Genomic DNA, 17676 nt, shown 5'->3' with positions numbered 1-17676 from the left:
CCCCATTTCTCTTTTCTGTCTTTAGTTTTTTTTTTTTTTTTTTTTTTTCACAAAAATATATTCACCTAATTTAGAGTGTATCAAAAGCATGAAAGCAGATTTGGACTGGTATGAAGTATGGGAATGTTTCACACTCTACCCAGGATTTTTGAAGACTTAGTTTTGTTTGTGGCTATTTTACATGTCATTTGTTTATTTAGGCGACTAGGGTAGAGAATCCGAGGGGTGGGAGATGGGAAAGAGAGAAGGAAAAAAAAGGGGGGCGTTGGTAACTTTCCGTGGTTCACTACGGAGTAGTGCTCTACATTTTATTGTATTGACTGGCCCATATACAATTGAGATTCCAAACTATGCTCTGTATGGAGTAGTCATCGTATTACACGCGAACTACGGAGTGCGAGGTGATCATCGTTGATTATACTCCGTATTCTGTCTCTCGTATCCTTCACGCACAGAATAAGGAGCAAATCTGCAACCGACAATTGCATCGTTTTTACTGTGTAAAGAATCTACCTTTCCCTTTTGATTCAAAGTGGATGATGACCAGGATCACCTATCATTGTTGCACTTCAAGGCTCCACTTGAGTAACATGATCTATCTCAAAGAGCTATTAAACGGCAGATGTATGTACTTGTAGACCCAGTCATTCGATGAGTCCCTTATGCCTTACTATGGATGTAGGCTCACGATCATGTACTAACGTTAGGACAATGCGGGTCGCTGTCATCGTATTGACACCTACTCACCGCTATGCATTGTGCTATTCTCTACCATGCGCGAAGCAACTACGTTGCTCTCTTCAATTTCGTTTCGGATCATGACACTCCAGAAATGCACTGTATTTGTGTGGGGCATATTACAGTACGTACGGGCAAAAGGAAAGCCTACAACCTACGCTGTCGTCGAATTCGTACTATAATCGATTCATTGTCAATTAGTCACATTGTAGGCATAAGAGTTAAATAGTGTAGACACTGGGAATGAAATCAACCAAAGAAAGAAGAACGAGGGAAACGAAGCCATTTCCCAGTTCCTGTGGACGGACTCACTACGTAATACCGTCCCGGCCGCTCTATCACAACATTACGACCCTTGGAAAAATTGACGGTTCTCATGCTAAGCTTCATAGGTTAGGACTTGCCTTCGACAACGATTGTGTCTTGTGCTTTAAGCCCTCCAACCAACGCAACACCGACGGGGATCCGGACATCTCTCACATTAAAGCACGCGAAAGCGACCAGCTTCTTGATTGCTGGGCAGCATTGTAATATTCGACCTACGAGGTAATCGTCCATGACGGTATGGAAGGAGATATCCAATTCCTTCAGGTTGGGATAGACTTTGCTATCCGAAAATATTTTCTCGAAGGCAGCACGCGATACATGGCGACAGGATGATATATTCAATTTCCGTATTGCTGGACCTGAGTGATCCATAAGGGCAATAAGGCCTTTAGAGGCAAGCCCAATTGCATCCCTAGGGCCATCCGGATTTGAGTTATCCACATCTCGTGTAGAGGATAAATCAACGTATTCCAGTGGAGGGTTTGGCCACTCAGTGAACAGTTTCGCGAAGCCTTCGTCGGTGCACACAACGTTGCCTGACAAACGAAGTTTTGAAAGGGCTCGGCATTTATTATGGATGGTCTCCAGAACGCAATTGTCCGCATTAGCAAAGCCCTCTAAAGATAGTGTATGTAACCTTTGGCCGACCGTAGAGACCAATTTTATAAGACTGTCGTTTGGTGTCTCTTGAACAAGGTCTAGAGACAAATGCTCTAAAGATGTCAAGGACGAGAGAGCTTGCAAGGAGATATGGCCAACTTTCCAGCATTGCTTCAACTTCAGGCGACGAAGTTCAGTGCAGTTTCTACACATCGCTTCAACGGTCTCATCGTCAAGGGAAGAATCAAGGTTGGACAGCTTTAGGGATTCTAATTGGGGACCAAGTTTTTCGAACAGGCGTCGCCAATATGAGTCTGAAACCAGGTTGGCAGCATCCAGCTGCAAATATTTCAACCTCAGATCACGCCCCAATAAATATTCGACGACTGTGTCTTTCATTTGACCAGCAAAACGAAGGTTGACATTCGTAAGGGTAGGCATGAAGGCAAATATCTTCTGGAAATCGTCTGTCTCTAGTTCTAGAATGCGGTCAGGTAAAGGTCATACATCGATTTATAACTATGAACATACTAGCGGAGTCATAAATGTTAATCGAGTCCAGATCAGGTCGCAGAAACAGATTGAGGGTCCTCGATGTCAAGGCACGTCTCTTGGATAGAATCTGGCCAAGGCGATGTAGTAGTGGGGAAGGCAAGTCCCCGAATTCTTCGATATCGTTGATATTATCGGCAATTTTCTGGTAAGTGACGTCAGTATTCAGAGAATGGCTGTAGTTGATAATGGTTATATAGTGTGTGTGTGAGCGCATGTACACATACCTTTATGCACATTTCAGCCAAGCTCAAAGCACCTTGTTGGGCTATACCGTCAAGTAGATTGCTCTGATTCTGACGGCGTCCAGTCCTTGGTCCACATTTCTTAGCCTTAGGTTTTTTCCCATCATCTTCTAGACTCCTGGAGCACTTCGCACATAGGAGCCCCCCATTGGGGCCTGTTTTGCTATATGGCGTAACTGTGAATCGTTTACTGCAAATTTCACAATTCTCTAATTGGCCTGGCATGGGTCGAGATCTCTGGTACATTATCTCTCTTGCAATGAGATTATCGTCATCATCTGGCTCCCCTATTCGCCGAGCTTTGCGCCGTGCGAACTCTTTGCTCTGTTTGATTTTTGCTAAACTAGCGGCTTCTTTTCGCTTTCGCTTCTTTTTCTGCTCCGGGGATTCATCGAAGCTCTGCTCAGCTTCGTCATTCTCTGCGGGGACTGAAGGTTCTTCACTGGCAGCTTGATCTTCAGTTTCCTCTAAACGTCTTCGGTAGTCTTCACGAATTTGAGCAGCGGATATATTGTTAGACTAAGACAAAACCATTGGTCAGCGATGACACCAAAGATAGACGAACAATTGGCAGCGTAGCAGCCACTCACAGCTAAGAAATCAGTAAGGGCAGAGTGTCTATCATTGTCTTATTAGCTTTATAGCACAATAGGACGCATCCTGTAAGATATTACATACGGGCCTCTTATTTGGTTTCTAGTTTGTCTTCTATTTGCCCTTTGACCAGTCAGTGAATAAATCGTCATCTTTGCGGATATTTCACCTACATTTTGCGGGGAAGCTTTCAAGAGAGTCGGGGTTGAAGATAAGAGCTTCCTTGGACGGGAGAGGGTCAAAAGAGGTAATATGAAGTCACAGGACCCGTGGTGATTTCGCGTTCCACCTTACGCGAGGGCGCTTATCGTGTTTAGGAAGGATGACTTGCAGAGGCACCGTCCACAAAACATGAAGGAAAATTGTACTATTTATGCTTTCAGGAAAGTAAACTGATATTATGACTCAGTGGTGAAAAGTTTTTATTCTGCCCATTCACGTATCCATCCATATTTCCTGTCCCCCTTGCCGATACCCGTAGCTGCAGCCTAGGCTCAGGTACCATATGCAACAACCAGATTTGCCACTTGCAGGCTTTTGCCTAAAAACACGATAGCACTTACAGTTAGATTAAGCTCAATTTTGTTTTACCTTTTTTTCTTCTTCTTCCTCCCCAATCAGCATACGGAATAAAGGGGTTTTATCCAAAGGCCAATATGGGGAAGGAGACAACAATAAAGGTAGGACCTCAGACGGCCTCAAGCGCAGGTAAGTGTGCTGATTCTTTGGATTGTCATATATCCCAACCGCATCAGTTTTCAATCACGAAGAAAGACAAAAGACTAAGAAACGAGCTAAGAATGAAATCCGTTGCTAATCTGATTAAAAAACTCATCCAGACAACTCTGCACCGCCCCGGCGCACTTCTTCGAGGCTGGCACGCTCCTCTGTCTCTGACGCTAGGAAAAGCGACACTACAGTTACGGAGGAAGAATGTGGGTTGCATAATCCGAGTACTCTCAGATCGTTTCGCAGCAGCAGGCTGGCAGCCGTTGAAGTCGCTATTCCATTGAAAAAACAGTCGCCTACCTGCTCTACTTCATCCTCTGACTTGGTTGAGGATATATTTGGGGATGGTATAAATGCGTACAGTACTCCATCAAGTAGTGTGGCAGTTACTCCTGCCGAGATGAACATGACCAAACCAAGGAAAAGAGTTAGTGCTTCCGCTCGCGTTCGAGAACTACGTTCGAGTATAAAGTCCCTCAACACGCAAAAGGGGTCCAAAAGAGATTTTGCAACTATAACCTCAGACGACCCTACTGCTGAAAGCTCAGATACAGCCTTGGCTCAGGCTCTTCAGCTTCGAGAGTATCAGGAGTCCTCTTCGAAACGACGCAAGGCTCGAGGTGGGGTTAGGCTTGCAGTAGAGGACTCTACTGACAACGATAGTGTTTTGATGGGATTAAGTTACGACGAAGGGAATAGCACTGTGGATATCAGAAAGCGGCGTCCTACCCGCAAGACGAGGAACTCCGTCCAGAGTGTGGTATCAGATAGCGAAAGTAGCACCATCATGGAAGATGAGTCTGGGGATGAACAGGAATATTGCTCTGGAAGTGACTCTATGTCAGATGTGGATGATGATTCTGTCAGTCAAAGAACCAGGAACTCGGCTGGTTCAAGAGCTGGCGCACGAACGCGGGCACGGGCTTCGATGGTTTCCTTACCCACTGAACCGCTAGTTAGACAGCCAGGGATGTCCTATCGTGTAAGTCATATATATATGACCTCCTAGAATGCACTCTAAACACAGCTTTAGGCATTGAAAGAGCGAAAAAAACTCGAGAGGCAACATCCATATATCATGAAAATGTGGGATGAACTACGAAACAGTCCCCCTATTATCCCAGTCGCAGCAGAACAACCCCCTGGCATATCGAGAAATCTCAAGTTATTCCAGTTAGAAGGTCTGAATTGGATGATGCGGCAAGAGAGGTCCCAGTATAAGGGCGGTTTACTAGGCGATGAGATGGGCATGGGAAAGACGATCCAGGCGGTTTCCCTTCTTATGTCTGATTATCCTGTCGGGCAGCCATCCCTCGTCGTCGTTCCCCCTGTTGCTCTAATGCAATGGCAATCTGAGATTAAGGTTTGTCTTGTCTTGACATAAGTTCGCGTAAGAAATGATCTCACCTTTCTCTAGGAGTACACGAACGGTCAATTAAAGGTTCTCATATACCACAACTCGAATTCCAAAGTCAAGTCGCTCTCAGAAAACGACCTTCTGGCATACGACGTGATTATGATCTCATGTGTGTTTTAGCCCCATAAACAGAATACTGCTTTATCTCTAACGCCCGGGCTAGATTCGGGCCTTGAGTCAATACACCGAAAAGAATGGAAGGGGTGGAACCGCAGCGATGGGATTGTGAAGGAAGACAGTAAGTATCGACGTCCTTAATGCAATCTTTTGGCCTACTGACATATAACAGGTATTATCCACTCTATTCACTATCATCGTCTTATTCTAGATGAAGCTCATAGTATCAAGGTACACCCAATCTCATTATAGAGATTAATGCAACGGGCTGACATTTCTAGCAACGCACTACGAGTGTCGCCCGTGCGTGTTTTGCGCTCAAAGCCAAATACAAGTGGTGTCTCTCTGGTACCCCTGTTCAAAACCGAATCGGGGAGTTTTTTTCTCTCCTGCGCTTCTTAGAAATTCGCCCCTTCGCTTGTTATTTTTGCAAACAGTGCAAGTGTCAGGAACTCCATTGGTCGCAAGATGCGGGGAAACGTTGTACCCATTGTAAACACAGGTATAATGCATACGAGTATCATCTGTTTGTCCTTATCAATACTAACGGCCAGTGCAGTGGATTTAGCCATGTCTCAATCTTTAACCAGGAAATTCTAAACCCTAGTAAGTGTTTTACAGTAACGTGCGAATCCGCTCTAACTAGGTTTAGTCACAGAGAGAAACAATCCGGAAGCTCGAAAGGAAGCATTGTCTAAGCTACGTTTAATCACTGATAGAATAATGCTAAGACGCATTAAGCGAGATCACACGGCTTCGATGGAGCTTCCACCGAAGCGGTTAGTATACTCGGGCATCTTCATATTGAAGCCATTGCGCTGACAACTTACAGTGTTGTTCTGCACAATGAATTTTTCGGGGAGATCGAACGCGATTTTTCCAGAAGCATCATGACTAACTCAACGCGACAGTTTGATACATATGTGAGCCGTGGTGTAATGTTGAATAACTATGCCAATATCTTTGGACTTATTATGCAGATGCGGCAAGTTGCGAACCACCCAGACCTGATATTGAAAAAGCACGCCGAGAGTGGCCAGAACATCCTTGTCTGCAGTATTTGTGATGAACCGGCGGAGGAGGCAATTCGGTCTCGCTGCCGCCATGAATTCTGTCGCCGATGTGCCAAGGACTATGTGCAATCGTTTGATGCGGGCTCAGTTGTCGATTGCCCTAGGTGTCATATTCCACTCTCAGTTGATTTTGAACAGCCGGATATAGAACAGGAAGAAGAGCATATCAAGAAAAACTCCATAATAAATCGAATTCGGATGGAAAATTGGACATCGTCAACGAAGATCGAGATGCTCGTCTATGAGCTTTTCAAACTGAGAAGCAAGAAGCAAACGCACAAATCCATCGTCTTCTCCCAGTTTACTTCAATGCTACAGCTTGTTGAATGGCGCCTACGACGGGCTGGATTTAACACCGTCATGCTTGATGGAACTATGACGCCTGCACAGCGGCAGAAGTCAATTGATTTTTTCATGAACAATGTAGATGTCGAGGTATTTCTTGTGTCCCTCAAAGCCGGGGGCGTGGCCTTGAACCTCACCGAGGCATCAAGAGTTTTCATTGTTGATCCGTAGGTTTTCCCCTGAAGTAGTCATTTGATGCGTTTTTATATACCTCACTTACACTGTTTGTTAGATGGTGGAACCCCGCCGCTGAGTGGCAAAGCGCTGACCGATGCCACCGGATTGGTCAACGTCGGCCTTGTGTTATTACACGGCTGTGCATTGAGGATTCAGTTGAATCTCGGATTGTGTTACTACAAGAAAAGAAGGCCAATTTGATCAATGGGACCATTAACAAAGATCAAGGGGAGGCCTTGGAGAAGCTCACCCCAGAGGATATGCAATTCTTATTTCGGGGCTCTTGATAATACCTCCCCGGCGTCCATGCCTATCTATTTGTGTGCTTTATGGAACAAGTCAACTCTAAAGCCGGTCAAAGGACTTCCAACAGGTATTTCGAGAGTTCAACATGCCCCTTAGAGAAGCCTTGAACTTTTTAGAGCATTGAGAAGCTTTATAAGTAGATCGTTGTGACCGTTACTTTCACATTAAATTGCTGTTTCTTCCTTTCTTTCCTTTTCTTTGTTTTTACCCCCTTAGATTTAAGGCCAAAGAGACAATAGGGCAGTGCATCCATTACTTCAGAAGTATTTTGGCAGAAGACCGATTATGACACCTCACATGCTAGATCAGTATGCAGATAATACCGGATCCATTCAGCCCTATCGGTGATGTCACTTACTCCGAAGTTCTATTTGAAACCCCATACTCAATCCAGAAAGAACCCCCCCACCCCCTGGGTGACATTCCTAGAATACAAGTAGTAGATAGTAGTTATACTACCTGCATACATGTCCTTATAATCTCCTTCTCCGAGTGAACAGTGTTGAACCCAGAAGTAGACCCTGACTCCTTAATTCTTGGCGTCCCCCCTAAAAGGTTGAGATCGGCCCCAAAAGCTTAGCGATTCCTGAACCCTGAACCGAAGAGCCGTGGAATGGGGGAGACTGTGTGAAGTGGCGATAGTTAAACTATTCCCTTGACGATATTGATTTTCCAGGTGTCAATGGAGAATAGTGTGCCAGTGTGGTCTTTCTTCTTTTTTACGTTTGCTAAACTACCTACTGGCTTTCAAATCTTTGCATCTGCGCAGTGACGCAGTGACGCAGTCCCGCAGTTCCCGCAGATTCATCCGAACCCTGTCGGGTAGGCAGCAACAATACCTGCTCCGTAATCTAGACCACAACTGGTCCTGTTCGCCTGGCTTTAAAAGGGAGAGGGTAAGAAAAAAAACCGGAAATGCAAGACACACTACCGCAAAAGCGGCCATGACATTCGGTTGACAAAATTCGCACCCAGGCCTGTTGACAAGACGAAGCAATTACAGAACCGAGCAGCGGCTATGAAGGGTACTCTAACCGGCGATTCTACGGAACAAAAACCTGCCGGTGGATTCGACAACACTCCGTTTCCCCATGCGCCACCAGGCTACACCCTGAAATTCACTTTTCATCGGGGGATCAACCTTCCCTGTGCTGATTTCGGAAGCTTCTCCTCTGACCCATACATAGTAGCCCAGCTAAATATCGATATTCCCAAACGACATAAGCAGGATAACAATCTGACGTTCCGGACACCAACAATACGCAAAAATCGAGACCCCGTGTGGGAGAATGAATGGATCGTTGCGAATGTGCCCGCATCAGGGTTCCAGCTCAAATGCACTGTTTATGATGAGGACGCGGCAGATCACGATGATAAGCTAGGGAATGCATATGTTGAAGTTGACTCTATTTCGGGCCACTGGAATGGTATCAAGGAGCAGTCATTCAAGGTCAAGAAGCGCACAGGCAGCAAGCGGGTTTATTTATTTGGAAACATTGCCGCTCTTGCCTCCGGGCGCCTAGACGTCGGATCGCATCTTGTCATCAGCGTGGAGTTTTTAGGAAAGACTCCGAGTGAGGAAGGGGGCCAGGTCTATACTGTAGGACCAAACTACTGGTTTAAGCATTTTTCTCCTCTTATTGGACGATTGGCCGGCACCAAGGACGAAGTTCAAAGTCAGAATGGTAAAAAGACAATTACTCGTTACAAGTACGCTGCCCCGCTACCCCTTGCTAAGTAAAAAACAATGGCTTATTACAGAGCATCGGTATAGTTTTCAAGCGATTCAAATACAGCTCAAGGGTCCTGTGCCTGCGGAGCTTTACCATCGCTACGTGGAGTTCAAACCGTTCGTAGCGGGAATGTTCACATCACAGAGTCTTCGAGGCCGTATCCTCAACCGAGCTTTACATCATCAGCATCAGCGAATTTATAATTTTGACAGGTCCACCCTCCATGGCCAATCCGAGTCGCCATGCACCGAACTTACCCAAAAGTTTCTAGAATTTACCCACTATGCTCAGGGGGGGAGAATATTTACATATGTTCTCACCCTCGATGGGCAATTTCGCTTTACCGAAACGGGGAAAGAGTTTGGAATTGATTTGCTGAGCAAGCATACGATGCACAGCAATGTTTCAATATATATCGCTTACTCTGGCGAGTTTTTTCTCCGTCGACGAAAGCATCACTCTCGGCATATCTCTCAAATGTCCCAGCCCTCAGATACCGAAATTCCCGTGGAAGAACCTCTACAGGATCAAGAGATATCAACCAATCCCGCAGACTATGAGCTTTTCATTGACAATGATAGCGGAACATATCGCCCGAATGGTCAGAAACTTCCTCTTTTGAAAAAATTCATTTCAGAAAGCTTTGTCGGTCTCCACATCACCACACTGGACTGTACAGAAGATGCTGAAAGAATGGCAGACTTAAAGGGTGAGCAGAGAGAGTTCAAGGACAAGGAAGGTGGTCAGATGACTTTCCTCCAACAAAGCAGCGCGTCGTCACTTTCCATATCGAGCTCAGACGAGGAAGAACTTGATGAACGCAGTGGTGGCGTATCGAAGAAGCGAGGCGAGTTTGCCCAAAAGGTGCACGACATGCGTGATGTTAAAGGACAGGTCATGAAGTGGGCACAAGCGGAGCACAAAACTACAGGTGTTCCCGCACACGGCGAGGAGATCGGGCCAGTGTCTACTCCAGGGCATCGACCATCAAAAGTCACACAAGAGGGTACTGCTCTTGACAGGCAACCGGAAAATAGCTCTACTAGGTTGTGATCCAGATTTTCCCCTGTCTCTTAATACTGGGCTTGGAGGGACACTACCCCCTCTATATTTTGACTCCATTTCTCATTCGGTACCTTATGAGCTCTTTATTTTTTTACAACCTTGGTATATTCTTCCTAGTGACCATTTCTTCCCTTCTTTATTCCCCCATTGAGTGACCGATATATTTGCTGTTTCCGACGTACAACGCCAACACAGCAGGGGGGGGGGGGGGGGCTATACGGTATACCGAAAATGGCTTCCAGAAGAAAGAGACCAAGAAACAATCTTTGCTACGTTGGCGCTTACTGAAAGGATGTAATCGTATCTTTGAGACTCATATCCTCATTGAGTTGCTGATATGTCTAATGTATATCAATGTTAATATCATTATCATACTCTCTTATGGTTCTCTTCCCTTTGGCATGATCTAGACCGCTGCAGCTGAGTAAAAACAAGTGGGGCTTGGGGAGTCAAACGGCAATGCAGATGAGACAACGTGGCTATAGAGATAAGATGCGTTGGGCCCGGCGTCTCATTCTTGTTGTTTCATAGGCAGTCCTTGCCGCACTAATTCTATTGAAATGCAGTCAGAGCGAGTCTCAAGGTCTACTTTTGTATTAGTGAATATAGTTACAACCTTTGAAGCCTGGCATGCCACCCAACTCACTACAAATTGTACCTACAGTAGTTCCTTCCAGTTACAGTATGATACCATATGATCGGCCCCAGTGACACTGGTCACTCAGTTTCCAGATCACCATTTTCTAGGAGGTCGCGTGGTAAAATTTGAACCTAGAGGGTGGACATGCAAAGGGTTTAGAATACGAGAGACTCGTGATTGTCTAAATCATGTTATGTATCGGTTATCGAGGGCCCGAGGGGAACTTAAGGGGGAGAAAGGAGGGGGGGAAATTACTTTTGTTATATACTACTGCCAGGTCTGTGAAATGCACATACCATTTGGGTAAGATTATTGACTTTAAATATTTACATTGCATTCCATGTAGGTACCGCACCATGTCTCGAAATATATCATGTTCAGATGTAATACAGAATCAGAGGCTTGGAAGTAGTAGTAGGTGAGAGTGACAATCTCTGAACCCATCTCAACCTCATTGTTTCGTTTTACAGGACAATATCAACGGAAAGGAGTCAGTTTACGTATGAGGACCCATTATCGAGGGGCAAATGGACCCCATTTAATAAGATCACTCATAGCGCGCGGGACAAGCAATCCAGCGGCTAATCAATCCTCAGGCACCACAGTCTAAGCCCCAAGTCCCGAACTCTCGTCCATCAATCATAATCATAACCTCCCACTTATTCCCCTTCAAACTCATGCCGCTATCAGCCTCCTACCTTTCCCTCTTGCCTAGGCCCCAGCAAGCTTTGTTATACATCCCAGCTGTCCCACCCCATTTGCCAGTTCAAGACTGAACAAGACCCGCGGGTTTCTTTTCCTTGCCTTGGCCCCCCTCTGATTCTCTCCGACCGCATCACTTTACCTGCCTCAGTACCTGTCAACTTGTCTCTGCCACAACTTACGACGTGCGAACCGCTCCAAGCATCTGACCACCAGATTCCAGACTGGATGACGGTTCATTTGCTTGGTCACGTTTGCAGCCACACCATTAGCAGTACACCCTTCCATCCGATTGTGGACGCGCAGACCGTCGATGGTTACCTCCAGTTGTCCAGGTACCCCCTTCGAGCGGTAACTTGACCCCTTGAATTATACCATCATGGGAAATGTTGGAAGCCGGCTGGAGGACTCGGGGAGTCTATACTTTAAAGACCAAAACAAATGTATGTCTTCAACTCCCGCGGCTCCTATACGAATACCCCGCAAAGCTCTATTTGTGTTTATCTTCAATCCTACCCGCACTCCGTCCTTGCGTAGTAGCCGCAATCGCTGACAGCATGGACTCATGCAGTTGCAATCGCGTCTGTGACTATACTTAACTCCAGGGGGCGAGTCTTGTTGAATCTCACACCGAATTCATTTCCTGCAAGCAGATACATCGCCAAGCGTGATACCAGCGATGACGCTCCGATTGAATACATCCAGGTATAGACCGAATGTGTACCTTATTATGTGATTCTAGGATATTTGCTCACTATTGTCCTGTTTTGTACAGGACCCTGAAATTCCCCCTTCTTCCCAGGCGCCTACTTTCCTTTTGCGGCTTTCCAACGAAGACGAATTGAACTTCCATTTCACTTTCATTTTGAGACAGACTCAAACCGGCAATGTCGCGAATTCTACTGTTAATGGCGTCGCGACTTCTCTCCCAGAAGTTGCGGACACCGTGCTTACAGGACTAACTTTCGCGCATGCGCCAAATTCAAAGGAGCTGGACAACCTAATTACCAGGGAGTTTCACGCCAATCCCAATTTGCAGAATAATTCAAATGTGCAGTTTGTAGGAGATTACTCCACGAAGGGCAGTCCTTCTGCACAATTCGAATGGTCGTGGAGATGGAAGCCGCCCAAACCAGTAGAGGACAGAGGGGGCGGCTGGAGAAACAGCTGCAGTTTCTTGGAATATGACCAAAGGGCTAACCGGCTGAATACGCTTGCTCATTTCTCTTTCTGGGTACAGAATACTATGCGCGCCTTGCCGAGCCCTCAAATCTTATCGCCAAGGTTAGAACTCAGCGTTCCACCCAGGCACCGTATACCCTCATCGCACTCTGTACTTTCTCATTCTAGCGATGCAGATGCAGCATCTAACCCCCAGGTTACACCCAGTACTCCGCCAGAGGTGGATTCCGTTTTCGTCCCCCCACCACTCTCGGCACCCCCTCCACCCCCTGTCAAGATTGACCTGCCCCATTCGCGACCCGGTGAAGATAAGAGCATTGTTGAAGACGGTCCTTTATTCCGAGCTACAATGAAGGCCCTGGAGCAGAAAACAGGAAATATGCGAGCCAAGATAAAGAAAGTTCTCAAAAAGGCTGAGGCGGCCCAGCAGGCTCAGACTACCTGCAATGACGCCGTAGAAGCCTTCCTATCCGCACTCAACGATGCATCAACACCAAATGGCAATGCGATACAACCGGCACTGGATCATTACTTTGAAAAAATCGCACGACAGATCCTAGACTACGAGAGGTTCAACACCCGACAGCTTCAGCAGCTTGTTATCGACCCGTTGATCAAACTTTACAATAATGACATAAAACAAGCAGAAGCCAAAAAGAAAGAATTTGAGGAAGAAAGTAGGGACTATTATGCCTATGTTAGTCGTTATCTCGGCCAACGTCAAGACTCTCTGAAGGAGAAGAAGCGGGCGGAGAGTGACTCTAAGTATCAAGCCAAAAGGCGGAATTTCGAGCTTAAAAGGTTCGACTATTCGTCATTTATGCAGGATCTCCACGGTGGGCGTAAAGAGCAGGAAGTCCTATCGCATCTCACCAAATACGCTGATACGCAAGCAAAACGCTTTCTTGAAGCAGCCCAGAAAGTTGATGTTATGATCCCTCAGCTAGACGCGCTTATACATGAGGTCACTCAAGCTGATAAGGAGTTTCAATTCCAGCGAACAGAGAGGGAGGAGAAGCGAAGAGCCTTAGAAAAGAGTAGCAACATGTATCTTGAGCCTGACTCGCTGGTCAACTCGAACGTGCCATCATCTCTATCGGGAAATGGCAATGGAGCCCAAAGATCAGAGAATGAACTTGGGCGTGCAGATAGCACGGGATCTCAGCTGCGAAGCGTGATTAGCAATACTTCAACGTCGACTCAAGCCAATGCATCCGGCATCACTCCTTCAGCTGGTCCTACCATAGCACCTGCCTCTACAAGCTTAAGTGGTATGCCTGTTTACTCCTAGACTCCCATATAATGGTGCTGCTTACTGGAGCTAATAACTGCTATAGGTCAGCAAAGAAAGGAGGGGCTCCTATGGGCACTGTCCCGACCAGGGTCCCACATCGACCCGAAGGGTATCAATAAACAAGCCTGGCACAAGTAAGCAAATGATTCACTTTCCTCAATCACTCCACTATTATCGCTTAACTAATGCCCTACCGATAGATTCTGGATTGTGTTGGATCAAGGAAAACTATCTGAATACAGCAACTGGAAGCAAAAGCTTGACCTACACATGGACCCTATCGATCTCCGAATGGCCTCTGTGCGCGAGGCTCGAAATGCAGAACGAAGATTCTGCTTCGAGGTCATTACCCCTCAGTATAAACGGATTTACCAAGCAACATCCGAGGAGGATATGGGCAACTGGATCCGGGCTATTAACAACGCCTTGCAAAGTGCTGTTGAGGGCCGTGGCATGTCCCCATCACTCTCTCCCACTACTGATAACTCGTCTATTGGTCGTGATATTGGCTCTGTGTTGACTGGGAAAAGTTCCTCGTACTCAGGCCAACATTCTTACTCCACTGCATCTAATGCGTCAAACAACAGTGTAACCCGTCGCACGACTGTAGGTGCACGGCCAAGCTACGTACGCGGCGATGGCAATAGTTTTGAGGACAATCCTTCCAGGTTGCTTCAGACAGTTCGTGATGCCGACCAGGGCAATAACTGGTGTGCAGACTGCGGATCGGCTTCTAAGGTCGAATGGGTCTCTATTAACTTAGGGATTGTTCTATGCATTGAATGTAGTGGCATTCACAGATCCCTTGGAACACATATCTCAAAGATCCGATCCCTCACTCTTGATGTGAATTCCTTCTCGAATGATATCGTTGAAATCCTGTTACAAATTGGCAACCGCGTCAGCAATATGGTTTGGGAGGCCACGCTCGATCAATCTCAAAAGCCAATAGAGACGTCAACCCGAGAACAGCGTCTAATTTTCATTACCGCGAAGTACAGTGAAAGAGTCTATGTTCAGAAACTACCCTCCCAGTTATCTCGTTTTGCAACGCCGGACGAAACTCTTCTTGCCGCGATCAAGAGAAACGACATCCAGGGTGTCCTCTATGGCATCTCACTTCGCGCCAATGTGAATATCACTGACCGTTCTCGTAACACCCATGCAGTTTTTCTTGCTCTTGCAGCAGCTGATCCAGCATCACCGGGTCCCACTTCATCTAGGCCTAGTACGGGCAACTCCGTAAAGCCAATCCCGTTCCCCATTGCCGAGCTACTTGTCCAAAATGGGGCGGAGATTCCATCTCTGCCCCCTCCTATTCCTCTTTCGCCCGCCGCTCAATTATACCTGAGCCAACGAACCGCTAGAGTGCCCGCATTCAGCACGTCGGCTGCATCTGCATCGGGTAAACCTACCGCTGACAGCCTGGGCACACTGCCCAGTATTCGAGGAGCAGGTAGTGATAATTCTGTTTCATCTTCTCACGGGCCAAGCTCTTTAGATAGCAAGGAACGTGAAAGGCTACATAAAAGAGGAAGCGCTGGTGCCAGATTCGCTGGGAAGGTAGCCTCTTTAGGTATCGACCGATAAAGCTTCATTTTCATTATGCATTTGCTCATCATCTGCTCTGCTTTCACTTTCTTGGTGAATTGCCACTTAATGATAATTATACTTAATGAAGTTCAAGTGGACATGACATGATGTGAGGATTCGGGTTTGGACGATTTATGTATCTGTTTGGAGGCCAATCCAATCGGCTTCCACATGTTTCGTTTTATGTGCATTCATTTACATGTTGTCTCTCTCTTGTTCCTCCATTTTATTGTTAATATTTTCCTTCATATTGCGGTTGACTCCGTGTCTTCTTTTCTTCCCCTTTTTTTACATTGTGTTCCGTTTCTCATGGATTGACTTTGTTCCTTTGCATCCCCTAAAGCAAGGAGTTGACTTGCACACATATTATACCATTCGAGTCTTTTGGGTCTTTCCTCTTTTCGCTATTTTTTATTATCATTATTTCTTTTCTGTTAATTTTGGTTGCTTTTGTGGCAAGCACATCTGAAAAAGAGTTTGTTATATGATAGGATTAGAACTTGGTCATAATGTTAATGATGACAGGTGCTGACAAGATACTTCTAGTAGCAAAGATTCTACATGACCAGTGTATAGTTTATAATATATAGAAATACTTACATTTTGCTCTCTCTATTCCTTGCATGTATGTTCTCCATTCTATCTAGTCATCATACGTATATATTGTGCAGTACCTACCTTGAGTAGGTCGATATGATTACTTGATACAGAGAAAAATCAGAAGGGGAACGCATAGGTCACAGGAGACAATGTATCAATAGAGAGTGCCTTTGTTCAGTGACTGACAATACGAATTTCAGCGTTCACATGTCACTCAGCTGCTCCTGTAAATATTTGTATAAAGTACTAGTATACTAATCAGCAGAATCACTTCTCACTTCAATAGAATAATTTCATGTACTGACATAGTGCCAATGGATGGACAACTGTCAATTTGCCACACTTCTACCCTTCGCGAATTTTGCGGGCTCGTTGATTCAGAACATACATCACACATGGATAGAAAAACAGGCTCAATGGTCTCATTTTTCTCCGAGAGTAGCCTCTCAAACCTCTTGACCTCTTTTGCTAAAAGAAGCCGATGACTCACTAGGTGAATGGTGGCGTTGCAGAAGGCCACGATGGTATCAGTACAAATGACTTCGTATGATCTAGCCCTAATAGACAATGATGCACACTACTACTGTTCTGGGCACCCATCCCCCTTCCACCCTCCCAATCTAACAGTGGGAATAACAACTTTATAAAAGCTGAAGAATGGGAAAGGGAAGCAAAATGGAAGTTGGTCAAAACTCAAACCCTACGAGTCGAGATCTACATCGATAGATGTGATGGAACCAACAGTGTGGACACACATTGTACATGGGCTATGACGTCATATACACACTTGCAGAAGGTTGCAGTTTCATTCTTCTAGCAAGCCACTCATTTACTACGTAGATGTCTTATACTGTGTATATATCTGACGTATGTGTCACTACAAAATGTCTATCTATTCACTTATTAATCAAAGCTTTTACTATTCTTGGCAATAGATGGTGTGGCCCACTTGCTCTCTCTCCGGGTGGCAAACATCAATCATCTACGCAATACACAGTACTACGAGGTAGTTCGCTCCACAGACAGGGGTGCATGTCAGCCAAGCATCTGGAAGAGGAAATTGCAAGCAATAGTGGACAAAGAAGGTGGTTGCAGCAAGTTCAGTAGTGTGATCATGTTTTAGCCTCTATTTGACCTTATACTAATGGATAAAGTCTCCCTACAACCTGAGTGGATGTTAGTCCCAGGAGATGTAAAATTGCCAGGTGTGGTCCCCATTGATACTGCGCAGTATTTTACCTTCTGATTGTGGTGGATGAATTGTGAGTCAAGGGGGTTAGACAGTGCCCGGTTTATCTATAGGACAAGTCTGACTGTCAGATCGCCTGTACAATGATTATGATTATATCCATTTATAACCAGATAGTGTTGACTTGGTATACTTCAAGTTGGTGCCTGGCCGGGCCTACTATCCTTACTACTGCCCATTGTGCAGTACCTAAGCACGGGGGTATACTATCCACTGTATATCGAGGCCTACAGTCCCTTTTGGCCCAGAAAAGATGAGATGAAGTTCATTGAGTCAATTATTGATTGGCTGGGATCTCATCCCGTCAGGTGGACCTCTGTTATATGGATGGTAGGAAGGATGGGCTCAAATTAGATACATAGTACTTTATCCCGCCTTTATAAATCGATTTATTTTAA

General features: G+C 45.7%; 4 protein-coding genes across 4 annotated transcripts; 3 read left to right on the top strand and 1 right to left on the bottom strand.

Moving 5' to 3' along the window:
• Positions 1-1131: 1131 nt before the first annotated feature.
• rad7 (DNA repair protein Rad7, protein) lies at positions 1132-3208 on the bottom strand (the record flags this gene model as incomplete). Its single annotated transcript, XM_032085544.1, has 5 exons — positions 1132-2144; positions 2197-2362; positions 2445-2981; positions 3053-3080; positions 3141-3208. 5 exons carry the CDS (start codon positions 3206-3208, stop codon positions 1132-1134), a joined length of 1812 nt encoding a protein of 603 aa, XP_031935523.1.
• Positions 3209-3712: 504 nt separating this feature from the next.
• BDV37DRAFT_288744 (DNA repair protein RAD16) lies at positions 3713-7201 on the top strand (the record flags this gene model as incomplete). Its single annotated transcript, XM_032088318.1, has 11 exons — positions 3713-3764; positions 3896-4767; positions 4819-5148; positions 5203-5311; positions 5366-5440; positions 5492-5550; positions 5601-5821; positions 5879-5925; positions 5972-6098; positions 6152-6904; positions 6970-7201. 11 exons carry the CDS (start codon positions 3713-3715, stop codon positions 7199-7201), a joined length of 2877 nt encoding a protein of 958 aa, XP_031935522.1.
• A 737-nt stretch (positions 7202-7938) lies between these two features.
• BDV37DRAFT_36718 (C2 domain protein) lies at positions 7939-10069 on the top strand. Its single transcript, XM_032090517.1, has 3 exons — positions 7939-8116; positions 8196-8930; positions 8995-10069. The coding sequence occupies exons 2-3, from the start codon at positions 8239-8241 to the stop codon at positions 10004-10006; spliced, it is 1704 nt and encodes a 567-aa protein (XP_031935521.1). The 5' UTR covers positions 7939-8116; positions 8196-8238; the 3' UTR covers positions 10007-10069.
• A 1670-nt stretch (positions 10070-11739) lies between these two features.
• Positions 11740-15426, top strand: BDV37DRAFT_288742 (putative ARF GTPase activator (Csx2); the record flags this gene model as incomplete). Its single annotated transcript, XM_032088317.1, has 5 exons — positions 11740-11803; positions 11932-12065; positions 12136-13813; positions 13880-13970; positions 14037-15426. 5 exons carry the CDS (start codon positions 11740-11742, stop codon positions 15424-15426), a joined length of 3357 nt encoding a protein of 1118 aa, XP_031935520.1.
• Between the last annotated feature and the right edge of the window lie 2250 nt (positions 15427-17676).

The sequence above is a fragment of the Aspergillus pseudonomiae genome (assembly GCF_009193645.1).
Source record: "Aspergillus pseudonomiae strain CBS 119388 unplaced genomic scaffold BDV37scaffold_127, whole genome shotgun sequence".
NCBI classification, from domain to species: Eukaryota; Fungi; Ascomycota; class Eurotiomycetes; order Eurotiales; family Aspergillaceae; genus Aspergillus; species Aspergillus pseudonomiae.
Note: the sequence above shows the minus strand (reverse complement) of the source record. Positions and strands in the feature narration are given on the sequence as shown.